The sequence below is a fragment of the Coenobita brevimanus genome, chromosome 100 (assembly GCF_032717465.1).
Source record: "Coenobita brevimanus isolate Jiangsu-jjx chromosome 100, ASM3271746v2, whole genome shotgun sequence".
NCBI lineage: Eukaryota > Metazoa > Arthropoda > Malacostraca > Decapoda > Coenobitidae > Coenobita > Coenobita brevimanus.
This window is the reverse complement of record NC_137053.1, coordinates 2,732,501-2,747,698: the sequence shown is the minus strand read 5'-3', so window position 1 is coordinate 2,747,698 and position 15,198 is coordinate 2,732,501. Positions and strand designations below refer to the sequence as shown.

The window sequence follows — 15,198 nt, the reverse complement described above, 5'->3', positions numbered from 1 at the left end:
CACACACACACACACACACACACACACACACACACACACACACACACACACACACTTCCATACTTTCCACACATAGCCCCACTCCGCACGCACCCTCACTCTCCACACTTACTCTCACCCACCACACACCCTCCCAACCTTCCTCCTCCCCACATACTTCCTCCCCAACCCTCCTTCTCTTCCCCCAACCTCCCCCTTCTCCCCCCCAGCTAGTAAATCCTTGAAAGTGAGCGTTTATCTGCGTCTCCCAGCGGGGGTTTTAACTTCCCAGCCCCACCGCCATTTTCCCGCTCCACACGACTCTCTCTCTCTCTCTCTCTCTCTCTCTTTAATTCTAGTTCTTTTTCTTGTTCCAGCCTTTATTATTCCACTTTTATTTTAACCATTTAGCTTACTCCATTCGTTATTCTCTCTCTCTCTCTCTCTCTCTCTTTAATTCTAGTTCTTTTTCTTGTTCCAGCCTTTATTATTCCACTTTTATTTTAACCATTTAGCTTACTCCATTCGTTATTCTCTCTCTCTCTCTCTCTCTCTCTCTCTTTCTTCTGCCTCTTCTTCTTCCTCTTTTCTTCCCCTTTCCCCACCCGTCCTTGCTCCTCTCTCTCACTCACTTTTCTCCTCTATCTTCTTTGTCTTTCTCTTCCTACACCCCGTCCCTGCTCCAAGCCCTTCTTACGATACCTCTCTGTCTTTCTTTCTCTTCTTTCTGCGCCTGTTACTGCTCACTTAAGCTGTCTTTTTCTCTCTCTTTCTCTCGCTGCAATCCTCCACTCTCTTGTTTTCTCTCTCGTTCCACCTCTTACTGCCTTCCTCCCGCCTCTCTTACTCTCTTTATTTTCTCTTTTTCTCGCTCTAATTGTTATTGTTTTACTCCTCTCTTACTCTCTTTATTTTCCTTTTTTTCTCGCTCCACTTATCATTGCTCTCTTTCACTCTTTGTTGCTTTCTCTCTCCCTCTCTCTCTCTCTCTCTCTCTCTCTCTCTCTTTACTGCTCTTGCCTTTTATTTTCCTTATTTTTTGTTTATTGTCCTGTTCTCGTCCTGTTTTCAGTCTCTCTCTCTCTCTCTCTCTCTCTCTCTCTCTCTCCCAACACGAACTTCAGCCTGTTTCGGGTCTTCATTTATTTTACGTCTCTCAAGGTCCCTGCAAGTTTGATGTTTGAAAAAATGTCGTAAGTCCGTTTTCTTAAGGAAGTGTCGTAAGTGACTTTAATTTTTTGTCTTAAGTAGAAAATTTAAAGATATCTTAAAAGTTTGGGCCCAGGGAGATTAATTTTTCTTTTTTTTTCTTTCTTTTTGTTTTTTTGTCACGTCAGGCGACTTGGTTATTTTCTGTTCTGGTGGGTGTGGATGTGGTGGGGGGTGAGTGAGTGGGTGTGGGTGTGGGGGTGAGTGGGGTGTGTGAGTGTGTGGGGGAGTGTGAGGGTGGGGAGTGTTTGGGGGTGTTGGGGGGTGGGGGGTGGGGGGTGAAAAGGTAGGTGGGTGTGGCTGGGTGGTTGGTTGTCTGTGGGTGGGTAGGTGTGGGTTTGTGGGTTGTGTGTGTGTGGAGGGGGTGAAGGTGGGTGGGATGGAAGGTGTGTGTGTGTGTGTGTGTGTGGAGGGGATGAAGGTGGGTGGGATGGAAGGTGTGTGTGTGTGTGTGTGTGTGTGGAGGGGGTGAAGGTGGGTGGGATGGAAGGTGTGTGTGTGTGTGTGTGTGTGTGTGTGTGTGTGTGTGTGTGTGTGTGTGTGTGTGTGTGTGTGTGTGTGTGTGTGTGTGTGATACAAAGAACAAAACGTTTTAAAGGAAATCTAAATTAAAAAAAAAAAAGACAATCACGAGAGCAGACTATGTGCATGAGGAGAGAGAGAGAGAGAGAGAGAGAGAGAGAGAGAGAGAGAGAGACAGACAGACAGACAGAGACAGAGACAGAGACAGAGAGACCAACGAAAAGAAAATACTCTCCCGGTGAGGAAGAAAATCGCAAAATTCTTCAAGCAAAGTGAGAATGCAAGGGAAAGGTCAAGACGTCGGATTGTCGTCTTGGGAGAAACAAGATGAAGATGTTGTGACTTTGAGACATTTCTTAAGAGACAAGTTCGAGTTGTATCCGATTTGGAGGAGCAGGGAGGACGGAGGGGTGGAGAGGAGGAAGAAGAAGAGGAGGAGGAGGAGAGAAAGGAAGACAAATTTACTGAGGAAAGAGGAAGAGTAGGATGAAAGGAAGGTTAGATGACGGAGTACAAAGAAGGAAGAGGAGGAGGAGGAGGAGGAAGAAGAAGAAGAAGAAGAAGAAATTGAGGAAAGAGGAGGATGAAGATGAAAGGAAGGTTAAGTGAAGGAGAAGAAGAAGAAGAAGAAGAAGAAGAAGAAGAAGAAAGAAGAAGAAGAAGAAGAAGACAGACAGACAGACTGACAGGCAGAAAGGAGATTGAGCCAAGAGAGAAGAAGAAAAGTAGAAGAAAGACTAAGAATATCAAGAAGAAGTCTAAAAGAATAAGCAGTATAAGGTTCCCAGGTCTTCGCCATTCAGAAGAGAGAGAGAGAGAGAGAGAGAGAGAGAGAGAGAGAGAGAGAGAGACCTAATCCCGTGTTTTGCTTCTCGGAGTCACACTGATTGCCTTCATGTCGTCTCTGTGCGATTGCTAGCCACGCACGTCATTATTTTTAGCTCCTCTGTTTTATTATTGGTGGCGACTGTAGTGTGTGTGTGTGTGTGTGTGTGTGTGTGTGTGTGTGTCTTGATGACTTGGTGTGTTTAGATGAGCTCGTTTGTTGAGGGGTTTTGTGTGTGTGTGTGTGTGTGTGTGTGTGTGTGTGTGTGTGTGTGTGTGTGTGTGTGTGTGTGTGTGTGTGTGTGTGTGCCGTGCCCTTAAACCTCTTGGATGCGATGGGAAGGTATGAACTGAGGAAAATCGTCTGTCGGAATCTGGAATTAAGGGCCAAAGTTCGCTATTCTCAACCAAAGCGCTCAACGTAATTCATAGCGCTTTCGATGTGCCCTCTTCGTATCGTATTGTGTCGCTGCTTCGGTCTTGGTCACCTAATGGCGGTTCTCTCCACGCTGCTCGATCTCTGGCAGCCTCCCTATTCAGTCCCCATCTAATCATTTTCATTTCTGTGCCTTTGCGCCTACGAATATCCTCTTCCTTAACTCGAATCCAGTGCCTCATTTATTTACTTACTTATTTATCTTATTATTATTTATTTTTACGTTTTTCTGCCTACCTCTTTAGCTGATGGGCAGGTGTAGTCAGTGTGGATGTTAAGTGTGGCTATGCTCCTTTCCCTCTTACTTGGCCTAAAATTGCTCATCTCTCCTTCTTGAATATTGAGCTGTTCCAAGGGATGAAATTTACAGTATGATGCAGGTCACGAAGAAGTGCTGTGGGAAGGATCTCTCTCTCTCTCTCTCTCTCTCTCTCTCTCTCTCTCTCTCTCTCTCCTACGAGTATATTGGAGAAAACCAGTGTTAGAAGGATGATGATGTTGATGATGATGATGATGATGATGGTAATGATGATGATGATGATGATGTGATGATGATGATGATGAGATAATGATGATAATGATGATGATGATGATGATGATGATGATGATGAGATAATAATGATGATGATGATCAGTATGAAATTAATGATGATGATGATGATGATGATGATGATGATGATGATGAAGGAAGACATACATCACCATATTCTTTCCTTCATAATTCAACGCTAAATTATACACCTGAGTCACATTCATTCGCCAGGAAATAAATAATACGAAGGGGAGTGTATGAACATGGTGTATTTAACAAGAGAAACAAGAACCTGTATTCCCGTTTATTAAGGAAGCCCCCTAACACCTGTTCCTGAGCGATTTATCTTGCTTAGTACACCTTACCATCCTCTTCTGTGTTATATAAATCCTTCCGTTATCACCATTTTCAGCATACAAAAGGCTATTAACCAGCCATATACAAAAATAAATCGCTAAGGAAAAGGTGTTAGGGAGCCAAGGACATTCTATTCTGAGGTACCAGCCACCAGGGCCGTCCTTCTACAATCCTCACTACCCCAGTGTGCAGTCACTGTCCAGGGTTGTGGTGGTGGATGTGGTGGTGGTGGTGGTGGTGGGTGTGGGTGTGGTGGTGGTAGTGGTGGTGGTGGTGGATGTGGTGGTGGTGGTGGTGGGTGTGGGTGTGGTGGTTGTAGTGGTTGTGGTGGTGGAGGTACTGATGTGGTGGTCGCGGTGATAGTGGTTGTGGTGGTGGTGGGTGTGGTTGTGGTGATCGATGTGGTTGAGGTAGTTGTGGCAGTTGATGTGGTAATGGTGGCTGTGGCGGCAGATGTGGTGATCGTGGTGTCTGATGTGGTTGTTGTGGTGGGTGTGGTGGTTGATGCAGTGGTTGTGATGGTTGTAGTTGCAGGTGTGGTGGTTGTGGCGACGGTGATTGATGTAGTTGTGATGATGATTATGTTTGTAGCTGTTAATGACTGGGTGTTGTTTTTGTGGTTGTGGTGGTGATGGTGGTGGTGAAATGTTTAAGAATGTTTGATATGGTGATGGTGGTTGTAGTGGCTGTTTGTGGTGGTGGTGGTGGTGGTATGGCGGTGGCGGTGGTGGTGTGGTGGTGGTGAAGGTGGTTGTGGCTGCAGTTAGGAGTGGTTTTGTAACTCTGTCGTAACTGTGTATATTTCTATGTCATATTAGGGCTATCTTGGGAATCTTTGTCAGTTCTATATTTCCTCAGTGAGGTTGAGAGAGAGAGAGAGAGAGAGAGAGAGAGAGAGAGAGAGAGAGAGAGAGAGAGAGAGAGAGAGAGAGAATTAAACACAACTCTAGACGCAACCTTGTACCCTGAGAGACGTCTATGCTTTTTATTTCAATATATTATTTTCAATGCATTTTTTTCCCAAATGTGTTATTATTTTTCAATGTATTATTTTTTATTTTTGTATCCTGAAACACCTGCCAGGACTTCAGGTAAATCCATGAAGTGCTACCTGAGATGTGGTTATTTGTACGTGAATATTCCCCCTTAAGCCATCCACTCAGACGATGTAGTTCTGAGTTTATTCTTTCTCTCTCTAGACGATATTTTAACTTTATAAAAATGTACAATAGTGAAGGGGTTTAATTAATGCAAAATCTATAACCCCTTCGTTCTAAAAATTATATCTAATGAAAAAAATAGAAAAGACGTCCTCGAATTGAAGAGGTTAAAGACAATGTATAGTGTATGAAGTGAAGGAAGGGAGTAGTGATGGTCTGGGAGAGAATGTGTGTGTGTGTGTGTGTGTGTGTGTGTGTGTGTGTGTGTGTGTGTGTGTGTGTGTGTGTGTGTTTTATATCTGGGAAAGTTTACCATTGCATCCAAGGCACAAGGTTCGTTTTCTCTCTCATCCCTTCTTCTCCCTCCTCCCCACCCCCTCCAAAATCCCTCTCCCCACTAAATCGACCCTCCCTCTCTCTCTTCTCACTCCCCTCTCTCCCTCCCTGTCGTCACCCATCCCCCTTCCCCTTCCCCATCACATTTCCTCCCTGTCCCAAGCCCACCTTCCCTCCCTTCCCTAAATTTCCTTCCCTCTCCTGACCTTCCCTCTTTCCCCTAACCCCACCTTCCCTCGCTTTCCTTACCTTACCTTCTCCGTCCTCAACCGTAATTACTATAATGACCTCTTGTGATTGATGGTTATAAATCTGTTCTAATTATCCAACTAATCACTTCCTCTCCTCCCCCATAATCATCATCTCTTTATAACATCTCCCCATCCTTATTATCTCGCCCCTTCATATCTCTCCCCTGCATAACCCCATCCCCTCTCTCTCTTTCCTACCTCTCACTATCTACTCGAGATGGACATTCTTTCAGCCAGCGAAAGAAGATATCTCGGCGTCTACTCTACCTTCTTAAACTACTTAGAAGCCGTATATATAAAGGAGCCTAATTAGTGTGCAGGATAAATATCTTCGTAAATATATAAAGCTTACTAACCAATTTACAAGATAAACAAGTCTAGTTAATAATTTCCCACATCAGTCTGCTTTCTCGTTTAATCTTTCTTTTCTTCCATTTTTTTTTTCTTTCTTTAAAATTTTCTCTTTCATTGTTGAGTGTTTAGTAGCCGTATGGGTGAAAATCAGTGTATAAAAGAACAACCATATACACCATTTCACCCCACGAAAATTCATACATATGGCCCCAGTCTGTATAAACCATGTCCTATTGTATTGTGTATTATGTATTTTGATGTATTATATTCTGTTGAAGTAAGCACTGTATCTGTATGCGAGGTCTGCCCGAAGTGAAACCAAACTTTTTAATTAGCGCACGAACGAGTCGCCGTAGCATGTTCGTAACGAGTGCTCAGTTTAGCGGCGACTTTGGGTTTTGGTCTAACACGAGCCACATCAAGCCACGTTACTTGGGCATTGAGGTGCACGCGCGTGAGTGAATGTGTGTTGAGTGCACTGGGCGATTTTCCTTCTGCTCTTATGAATCAGTTTGTGTCTTGAAATCACAGGGAAGTGTTCAGGTGCAAAAAGTGAAAATGACACCTGGAAGAGTTATTATTATTATTATTATTATTATTATTAGGAAAGGAAGAAGGAACCAAAGGCTAGAGGAGTTGCAATAATTTCGACTCACCCAGCGAGTAACTTTTCCAAACATGAATATTTGTTGCTCGTATTGCAGTTCATATGGGGTGTAGATTTTATGCTTTCACGGTGTGTGGAGGTTTGTGTGAGGGGTTTGTGGAATTTGCGTAACTATCCTGTGTGTGTGTGTGTGTGTGTGTGTGTGTGTGTGTAATGCCAACGTATAGGTGTGTTTATATGAAAGTGAGTTAAGGTGTGTGTGTGTGTGTGTGTGTGTGTGTGTGTGTGTGTGTGTGTGTGTGTGTGTGTGTAAGTAAAACATTCATCTCCCTCTCAGTATCCCCAACATCAAAATATTCAACACCAATACTTGAAACTGTAACACAAAAACTTAATGGAATACTTGTGACACACACTTATAATAACATACACGTTTTTTGACAGTAGCACAGCCTGTACAAAACGCGAATAGTACATGAGTTACACCTGAAAAAGAGGATAGTTCAAATGAGTCCATTTTCTATGGAGGTGAGAATAGTTTGGGCAAGCTAAAGTAAAAAGAGTGTAGTCTGAGGGTAGTCTTGGTAAATGATGATAAGGATAGTAAAGGTTGGGTAAATATATAGAGGTCGTTTAGTGAGGAAATTAGAGGCTATTTTGAGGATAATCTAGGTAATTCAAGGTAAGGATAGAGTCAAGAGAGTACGGAACATTTGCAGCGGAACACAAGGAGCGACACGTAACATTTGGCGTGGTGACAAGAGTTCCTTATCACCCAGGTTTATCCATACATAACGCATCTCAATTCTCGTGCGTTGCGGGGTCGACTCAGCCATCCTTTTCAGTGTTTACCTTGCACCGTTTATTATTTCCCTTAATCCTTTTTATTCTCAATAGCTTCTGTTTCTATTTGTCTATTTATTTATTTATTTATTTACTGCATCTATTCACTACATGGTTGATTACTAGTTACACGGAGCATTCAAAACGTCAGCGCTTCCCCACACCAGCAGCCAGAGCCGTTCCCGCAACACACAAGACAAGAGGGCGCAAATTTCGTATCACTCTGTACATCTAAAATTAAACCTTCGTCTCTGAGCTTGGCATCTTAATTATGAGTTTATTAAGACTAACAGGATTATAATTTACAGTTAATGACATGAATAACGATACACCTATTACGATGAAGAACGAACGATGAACAACGAGACGGTGAGCAGTGACTTTTGAAACGATTTAATGCCATCTTCGGAGTCCAACAAAGTATTCAGAATATTGCGTAAGAGTCTCATAATTCTTTGGCTTAAAAACACGTAGCGATAATCTTGTCCAGGACTGTACATTCGGGTCTGGCAAGCGTTTATATACAGATCGCTTCAACTGAGGCTACTTTTCTTTGTCTTTTACGGTAATGTGGCACAGTTAGGCTATTTACATTTTACATAGGGAGCTAAATTAGAGTCCTTAACCCCTTCAGTCCGACGATGTGGCTCTGTATTTTCTTTCTCTGATCCACAGACGATTATTAAAACATATAACAGCGAGGTGTTAATGTGGATGTGTCTGAAAGTGTTGGGAGGAGTACTTATGAGATGGTTTGGTCATGTGGAGAGGATGGTGAATGTGACTGGCTAGTTTTGTGAGTGAGGTGGATGGGGATAGGAGGAGGGGGAGACCAAGGATGAGAGTGGAGAGTTATATGAGAGGGGTGTGAGTTGGAGGTAGGGCAGTCAAAAGTAGAGGACAGCTACGTGGAGGGGATTTGTTTGTGGCCACCCCTTACGGTATTAAGGCGTCTGGCAATAGATAGATAGATAGAGAGATAGATAGATGGAAAGATGGATAGATTGATAGACTGATTGATTGATTGACTGATTGACTGATAGATATTTATTACTATAGAGGTTAATGAGGGCTCTCTCTTACGCCTTTCCTGATCTAAATTAAATCGTCATTGGACTGAAGAGGTTAAAACACACACACGGTCGTCTTATCTCGTAGACCAAGGAGGCTCCCAGCCGTCCTTCCTTACTAGTGTTCTTTTGCATATGGCACTTGTTATTCAATGTCTAGAACAGGATGATAACACACAGTATAACAGTTCGATGTAGTATGTAAAATGAATTGCAGAGGGAAAGGTGTTTGTGGGCCTTCTGAGCTTATGAAAATCCAGCCAAAATTTTTCTCCTGTTCCAGTTTCTCTTCCTTTTCAACCATCACTGAAGCACCTCATTTTTCTTTGCATTACTTCCTTCTTTTATGTTTTCCCTTCATCTTTATAAAATTCTCTGCATCATTATCATTTTCTCTGCATTTTTCACTATTTTTTTTCTTCATATATATCATCTGCCTTCTCCATTTTCCATCTTCAGCATCCTCGTCTTGTCCTATCTTCATCGCTTCATCCTTTAACCACCTTCAGTGCTCCTCTTCTTCTTCCTCGCTCCCTTGTTTCCTGCGCTTCCTTTTGGCTTCCTCTTCTCTCATCTCCAGTTTCGCTCTTCTTCATCCTTTCCTCCTCCTCTCCTCTCGCTATCTCCTACTCACCACCTTGATCTTCCTCCTCGCCTTCTTGCCCTTCTGCTCAACATGGCAGCTCGCCTCCTTGGCTGCATGTCCCAAACTCATCTTACACTCGATCAGATAGGAGGCCAGCAGGGGAAGTCGCCACCGCCCCCGCACCTTAACACAAGCACAAGGACCCAAGTCGAGTTAAGAATTAGATAAGATAAGGGAGGGAAATCAGAGGCTTAGGGAGTTTTGCCAAGAAGTACAGAGACCTGCATACATTTTTTTTTTTTTATCAATCCATGTTGTGTTAAATCCCTTCACTACGATTCGTTTACCTAAAAGTGAGAAAAAATTTAGTATCAGGTAATGAGAACAAATCCACTCATACTGCTGGGATTAATGGGGATTTTCCTAATCCTCTTCAGTACAAGGACTCACCCGTTACAAAGACTAAATTCCTCTAGACGCTAATGGTTTCAAGAAAGTTTGGAAAATCGGTCATCGTGGGGAAAAGGGTGAGCCATTGCAGCCCTTGTAAACTCAGGACAATTTTAACAGGTGTAGGGAAAAGGTGTAAGTGATAGGGTAAACTCTGATTCGTTATCTACACATGGGTATACACATGATAGGTAGTGTATAGTGTAAATAAAGTGGTGATATATACACTTTGGTGGTGATTTGGATTTCTCGTCTTGAGTGGCATTTTAAGTGACAGACAGAAAAATAGATGGTATTTGGGGATTTGATTTTTGACATAAGCAATAATAATAATAATGATGATAATAATAATAATAATAATAATAATAATAATAATGATAATAATAATAATAATAATAATAATAATAATAATAATAATAAAAATAATAATAATAATAATAATGTGAACTGGTGTAAATGGGCGAGAGAGTAAACGGCATATGAAGCTGTGTCTGGGGAAATTTGAGTGAAAAGCAAGCATACGCTACACAGAGGCTCACTACGGTCACAGAACACCGTGAGAAATCAAACACATAAAGGAATCAAAGGCCAAGGTCACAGGGAAAGGTCAAAGTTTTATCAGTGAGTCTGTGTGGATAAAAAAAAAACTGGAACAATTTTGATCTGCTTTGGACCAAACTTGGTGGATGAGTTGAGGGTCATCCAAGAGGTAAATCTACTATGTTGCACCCTCTGAGTTCTCCTTCTTGTTTATTTGTCAAACGGCTTAGAAGAATAGGCAAAGAAAACAAAAAAATGAGGCAACAAAGGGCACGTACAAAAGGTATTCGCAAACAAACGTAAACACACAACAAAACACCACACAAAAAGCCTGACCCATAACACACACACGCACACACACACACACACACACACACACACACACACACACACACACACACACACAGACCCATTCATACCTCCACACGACAACACTAAAAGCAAGTGTTGTCAATAATCTAATCTAGGGGCAAAAAATTCTACTCAAAATATGTTTTAAAAATCCCTTAAAAACTATATATAAAACTTTTCTCTGTAGCAAAAATCTTGAAAATTTAGAGCTGCGTCATTGAAGCTCAGAGCCAGACACAAGATGCACAGAAGATAAAGAATCAGCTGTCTTTGGCGGGTATGTATTGACTTGTGTGTCTTGTAATGGGTTGGTTTATATAGTTATTGAGTGTGTGTGTGTGTGTGTGTGTGTGTGTGTGTGTGTGTGTGTGTGTGTGTATGTGTGTGTGTGTAAATATAACTGAAACATAACTGTGCATCTTGAGCCTAGACATCAAAGGCAATATTTGTATGTTAAAAAGCTGATTGATTTTTAAGCAGATGATTGCAGACAATAGATTAAGCCTTTGTACTGTATTAATAGTAGATTAGAGTTAAGTGCGGTTAGGCTACAAACACACTACACACTACAAACTACACATCACACTACCAATTCTAGCCTCCTAAGAACTACAGTACGCTACACTGCCCACTACAATAGCCACTACATTATACATTAGTCTACCTGTCACTACACCTTCTCTACACATGACACTATATTACCCATTACTATTTCATCACTACATAGCCAACTACACCCTGCAAACTAACTAACTACCCTAATCTACACTACACTTCTCTCTCTCTCTCTCTCTCTCCAAATGTTGCCTCTTTTGTCTTCGGTTCGATCGTGTAGCCCTTTGCGACCAGATTCCCTTCTTATTATCATCCACTGGTCCGTGGGTGGGATCGAACGCTGGACCTCTCGATCAATAGCTTGCGCCGTAACCCACTAGACCACGGCGGCTACGTAAACCCACCCACTACACTGCACTACACTACACTACACTACATTACACTACACTACACTGCACTACACTACACTACACTACATTACACTACACTACACTGCACTAATAAATACATTCCACAGATTTTTCCACCATGCTATCAACTACCACACTACACTATACAAATCTACCCACAACACTACACAGAACTAACCTACACACTAAACTACCCCTCTATACACTACCGAATACTTACCACACACACAGTATATCTACCCACAACATTACACACTACCAATCTACCTACTACATTACACACCACAAATCCATCAACTACACAACACTGCCACACAACCAACCACAACTCTACTTCCACTGCACTACACACAACCACTCTACCCATACTACCTACCACCACTCTACGCCCACTACACACTACCACTCTACCCATACTACCTACCACCACTCTACGCCCACTACACACTACCACTCTACCCACTACACACTAACACTACTCTACGACCTAAGGGTGTGGGGGGTGCAGGAACAAGGAAGCTCACTCGGACACATACCCCACTTCGACCCACCTGTGGCTTGGGGATACCGTACAGGAGCAGCTTGTAGTAACCTATGTCCGGAGGCTTGATCACCAGTCGTACGTGATCGTGCGTCTCCTCACGACCCAACACACCCTGACGGAGGCACGGGAGGGTGAGTAGAAGGGGTCTGGAGGGGGTTTGGAGGGGGTTTGGAGGGGGTTTGGAGGGGGTTAGAGGAGGTTGGAGGGGTTTGGAGGGGATTTGGGGGAGATTGGAGGGGTTTGGAGAGGGAATTTGGGGTGTATGAAGGGTGATTGGAGGGAGTTTGAGGGGTTCTGTAACGATTATTGGAGGGGGTTGAAGGGGAGCCTGATGGGGAGATTGGAGGGGTGTTTGATGGATTTTGTAGGGGTGATTGGATGGGTGTTTGGAGGGATGATTGGGCGGGTGTTTGGTGGGGTGATTGGAGGGGCGTTTGGTGGGGTGATTGGAGGGGTGCTTGGAGGGGTGTTTGGTAGGGGAGATGATGTCTCTTTTACCTAGACTCAGTACAATATTTTCGTCCTTTTTTGGCATACTTAGCATATCTCAGTGGCAGAAAGAGGCAGTGCCACGGTTTAATATCCATTCCATAGCACTTCTTTGTTACTAGCATCATACAAGGCTATGGTTCCACATCCTTTACAGATAGACAGACAGACAGATGGATAGGCAGACAGATAGATGGACTGATAACGGAGAGATAGATAGAAAGAGTATACCTTATGTGGGAGCTCTACCCCATGGACGTCAAAGATCTGGAACATGAGCATCACGTCCATCGCCTTCTCAAAGTAGACCAGCTTCTTTCCCCCCCACGTGAGGATGATGGGCCCCGCTTGGTTTACAGGGTCCAGACCACACTCGTACATGCGTGATGTGGGGCCCCAGGCTACATCATGCAGGGGCCACGGCATTGGGTACCTACGAACCTGGGGAAGAAAGTTTGGTTAGGTGCGAGGAAGATGATGATGATGATGATGGATTCGATTTTTACCCCCTTTTTTTTTGGGGGGGGGGAAGGGGATAGGAAGACAGGACAGACAGACACACAGATCAAACAGACATACAGATAAACAGATAGACGGACAGATAGACAGAGGGGTAGTCATAAAGGAGCCAAATCACTGGGTACTTACAGACCCTGGGAGAAAATTTTGGTATGATATGAAGATGATGCCAATGGTGTCAGTTCTTATCTTTTTTTAGGGGGAGGGGGAGGTGGAGATAGACAGACAGACAGACGGACAGAAGGAGGGGACGTAGTGAAGGGAAAAAAGTATATGGAACGGTTGTGATTCTGAGGAGAAAATTTTGGTTAGATGTATGTCGATGAAATTTAGTGGAGAAGAAAATTATTTATCACAAATTAAATGGAGTTTGAAGGATCCTCAAAAAATCCCTACCATGCCATACATCATCATCATAACCGACGTCATCATCACCACCATCATCATCATCATCATCATCACCATCATCATTTTAACCATCATCATCATCATCATCATCATTTTAACACTCATCATCATCATCATCATCATCATCGTCATTTTAACCATCATCATCATCATCATCATCATCATCATCGCCACCATCACCCACCTTCTCACAGACGATCAGGAAGGACACGACATGATCCAAGGCGCTCCCATCGTCTTCCAAGGAATCCTCAAGGGCGGCGTATATCTTAAGGATGTAGTCAATCTGCTGCGGGGGTAGGATGGTGAAGGACCCCATGGCGCCTCCCTCCTTCAGTGTGCAGAAGACCCATTGGTTGATGCACGCGTCTTCACCCTGGGGCAAGAAAGGGGGGAAGTGAGATAGAGAGAGTGCGTGTGTGTGTGTGTGTGTGTGTGTGTGTGTGTGTGTGTGTGTGTGTGTGTGTGTGTGTGTGTGTGTGTGTGTGTGTGTGTTTGTACTTCTCGTGCTGCATGTGTGTGTTTTATGTGTACTTTCCATGCCGTGTGTGTATATATTTGTTTGTCCAGGGCGCAACACGTGTTTAAGGGTCTTTGTCTGGGGTGTTGCGTGTCTGAGTGTTTGGGGTTTTGGGAAAGGCTGGGTAATTTGTGTCTGAGTTGTTTTTGGAGGATTAACCAGATTACGAACCCTTCCTAACCTCCCTCACCCTTTTTCCCCCTTCACCCTTCCTCTCCCATTCCATCTCCCTCACCCTTTTTCCCCCTTCACCCTTCCTCCCCCATTCCATCTCCCTCACCCATTTTCTTCCCTTCACCTTTCCTCCCCCATTCCATCTCCCCAGCCCTATTTTCCCCATTCACTAGTTCCCCCTTCCCATCTGCACCCTCTTCATCACTCCTCTTCTTCCTCACTCTTTCCCTCTTTTCTTTTCTCACATCTTCTCTCTTCCTCTCCTTTTCTTCCTTTCTCCTTTCCCCCCCCTCTTTTCTTCCCTCCACCTCTCCTTCCCTCATTTTTTTCTCTCTTTCATCCCTCCCCTTCCCTTTCCATTTTTTTACCTAATCCCTCCATTCTTTCATTCTTTCTTCCTTTCTACCCTCCTTTTCCCCCCTCTTTCTCTTTCTCACTTCCGTCCTCTCTCTATCCTTGTCTCCCTATTCTCTCCCTTCTCCATGATCCCGTACTCTCTCTCTCTCTCTCTTTCTCTCTCTCTCTCTCTCTCTCTCTCTCTCATCCTTTCTATTCCCACTACACATCTCCTCCTACCTATTCCTCCCTCGCCTCCCTCCCCTCCTTCACTCTGCCTCACACACTTTACTCTTCTCCTTACCCTTTTCTCTTCAATCCTCCTTCTCCTCTCTTCCATTTTTCTCTCCGTCCTCTTTTCTCCTCTCCCCCTTCTCTTTCCTCCTCACTCCTCTCCATCCCTTCTACTTTTCCCTTCACCCTCTTCTTTCCATTCCTCCATCTACCCTTCCCTCCTTCTCCCTTCCCTCCCTTCCACTTTTGTCTCCACCCTCTTCTCTTCTCACCTGATCTGCTGGGAAAAATTTGTACTTGTATCGAACCAGCTCCTCCGCCACCAGTGTCACTTCGGTCTGATGCTTGACGAGGACGGGGCTCTTGGTGGGTCTGTTCAGTTTCAGTCCACACGCCCAGAACTCCGGCATCACCTTCGGCTGGGCGTTGAAGTCCTCCAGGCTCAAGGGCGACTCCAGCAGCTGCCATCTGGAGGAGGAGGAGGAGGAGGGGAGGAATTAGCAGGGGCGTATCAGTGGCTGTAGAGAAGCGGGTTCCACATGGTAAATATCTTAAGACTTATTACACGTCCCCGCCCCGGAAAGGCTCGGGGACGGTATTG

General features: G+C 44.0%; 1 protein-coding gene across 1 annotated transcript in view; it reads right to left on the bottom strand.

Annotated features, from left to right (window-relative positions):
• Positions 1 to 9,100: 9,100 nt before the first annotated feature.
• The window catches only part of LOC145414525 (hillarin-like), a 48,409-nt gene continuing 42,311 nt past the window's right edge, over positions 9,101 to 15,198 (bottom strand). Inside the window, exons 11-15 of the mRNA XM_080284047.1 lie at positions 14,870 to 15,065; positions 13,518 to 13,709; positions 12,638 to 12,847; positions 11,910 to 12,029; positions 9,101 to 9,250 (exon numbers count right to left, since the gene is read on the bottom strand). Of these exons, the coding sequence (XP_080140173.1) occupies positions 9,101 to 9,250; positions 11,910 to 12,029; positions 12,638 to 12,847; positions 13,518 to 13,709; positions 14,870 to 15,065 (868 nt within the window). The remainder of the gene's footprint in view (positions 9,251 to 11,909; positions 12,030 to 12,637; positions 12,848 to 13,517; positions 13,710 to 14,869; positions 15,066 to 15,198) is intronic.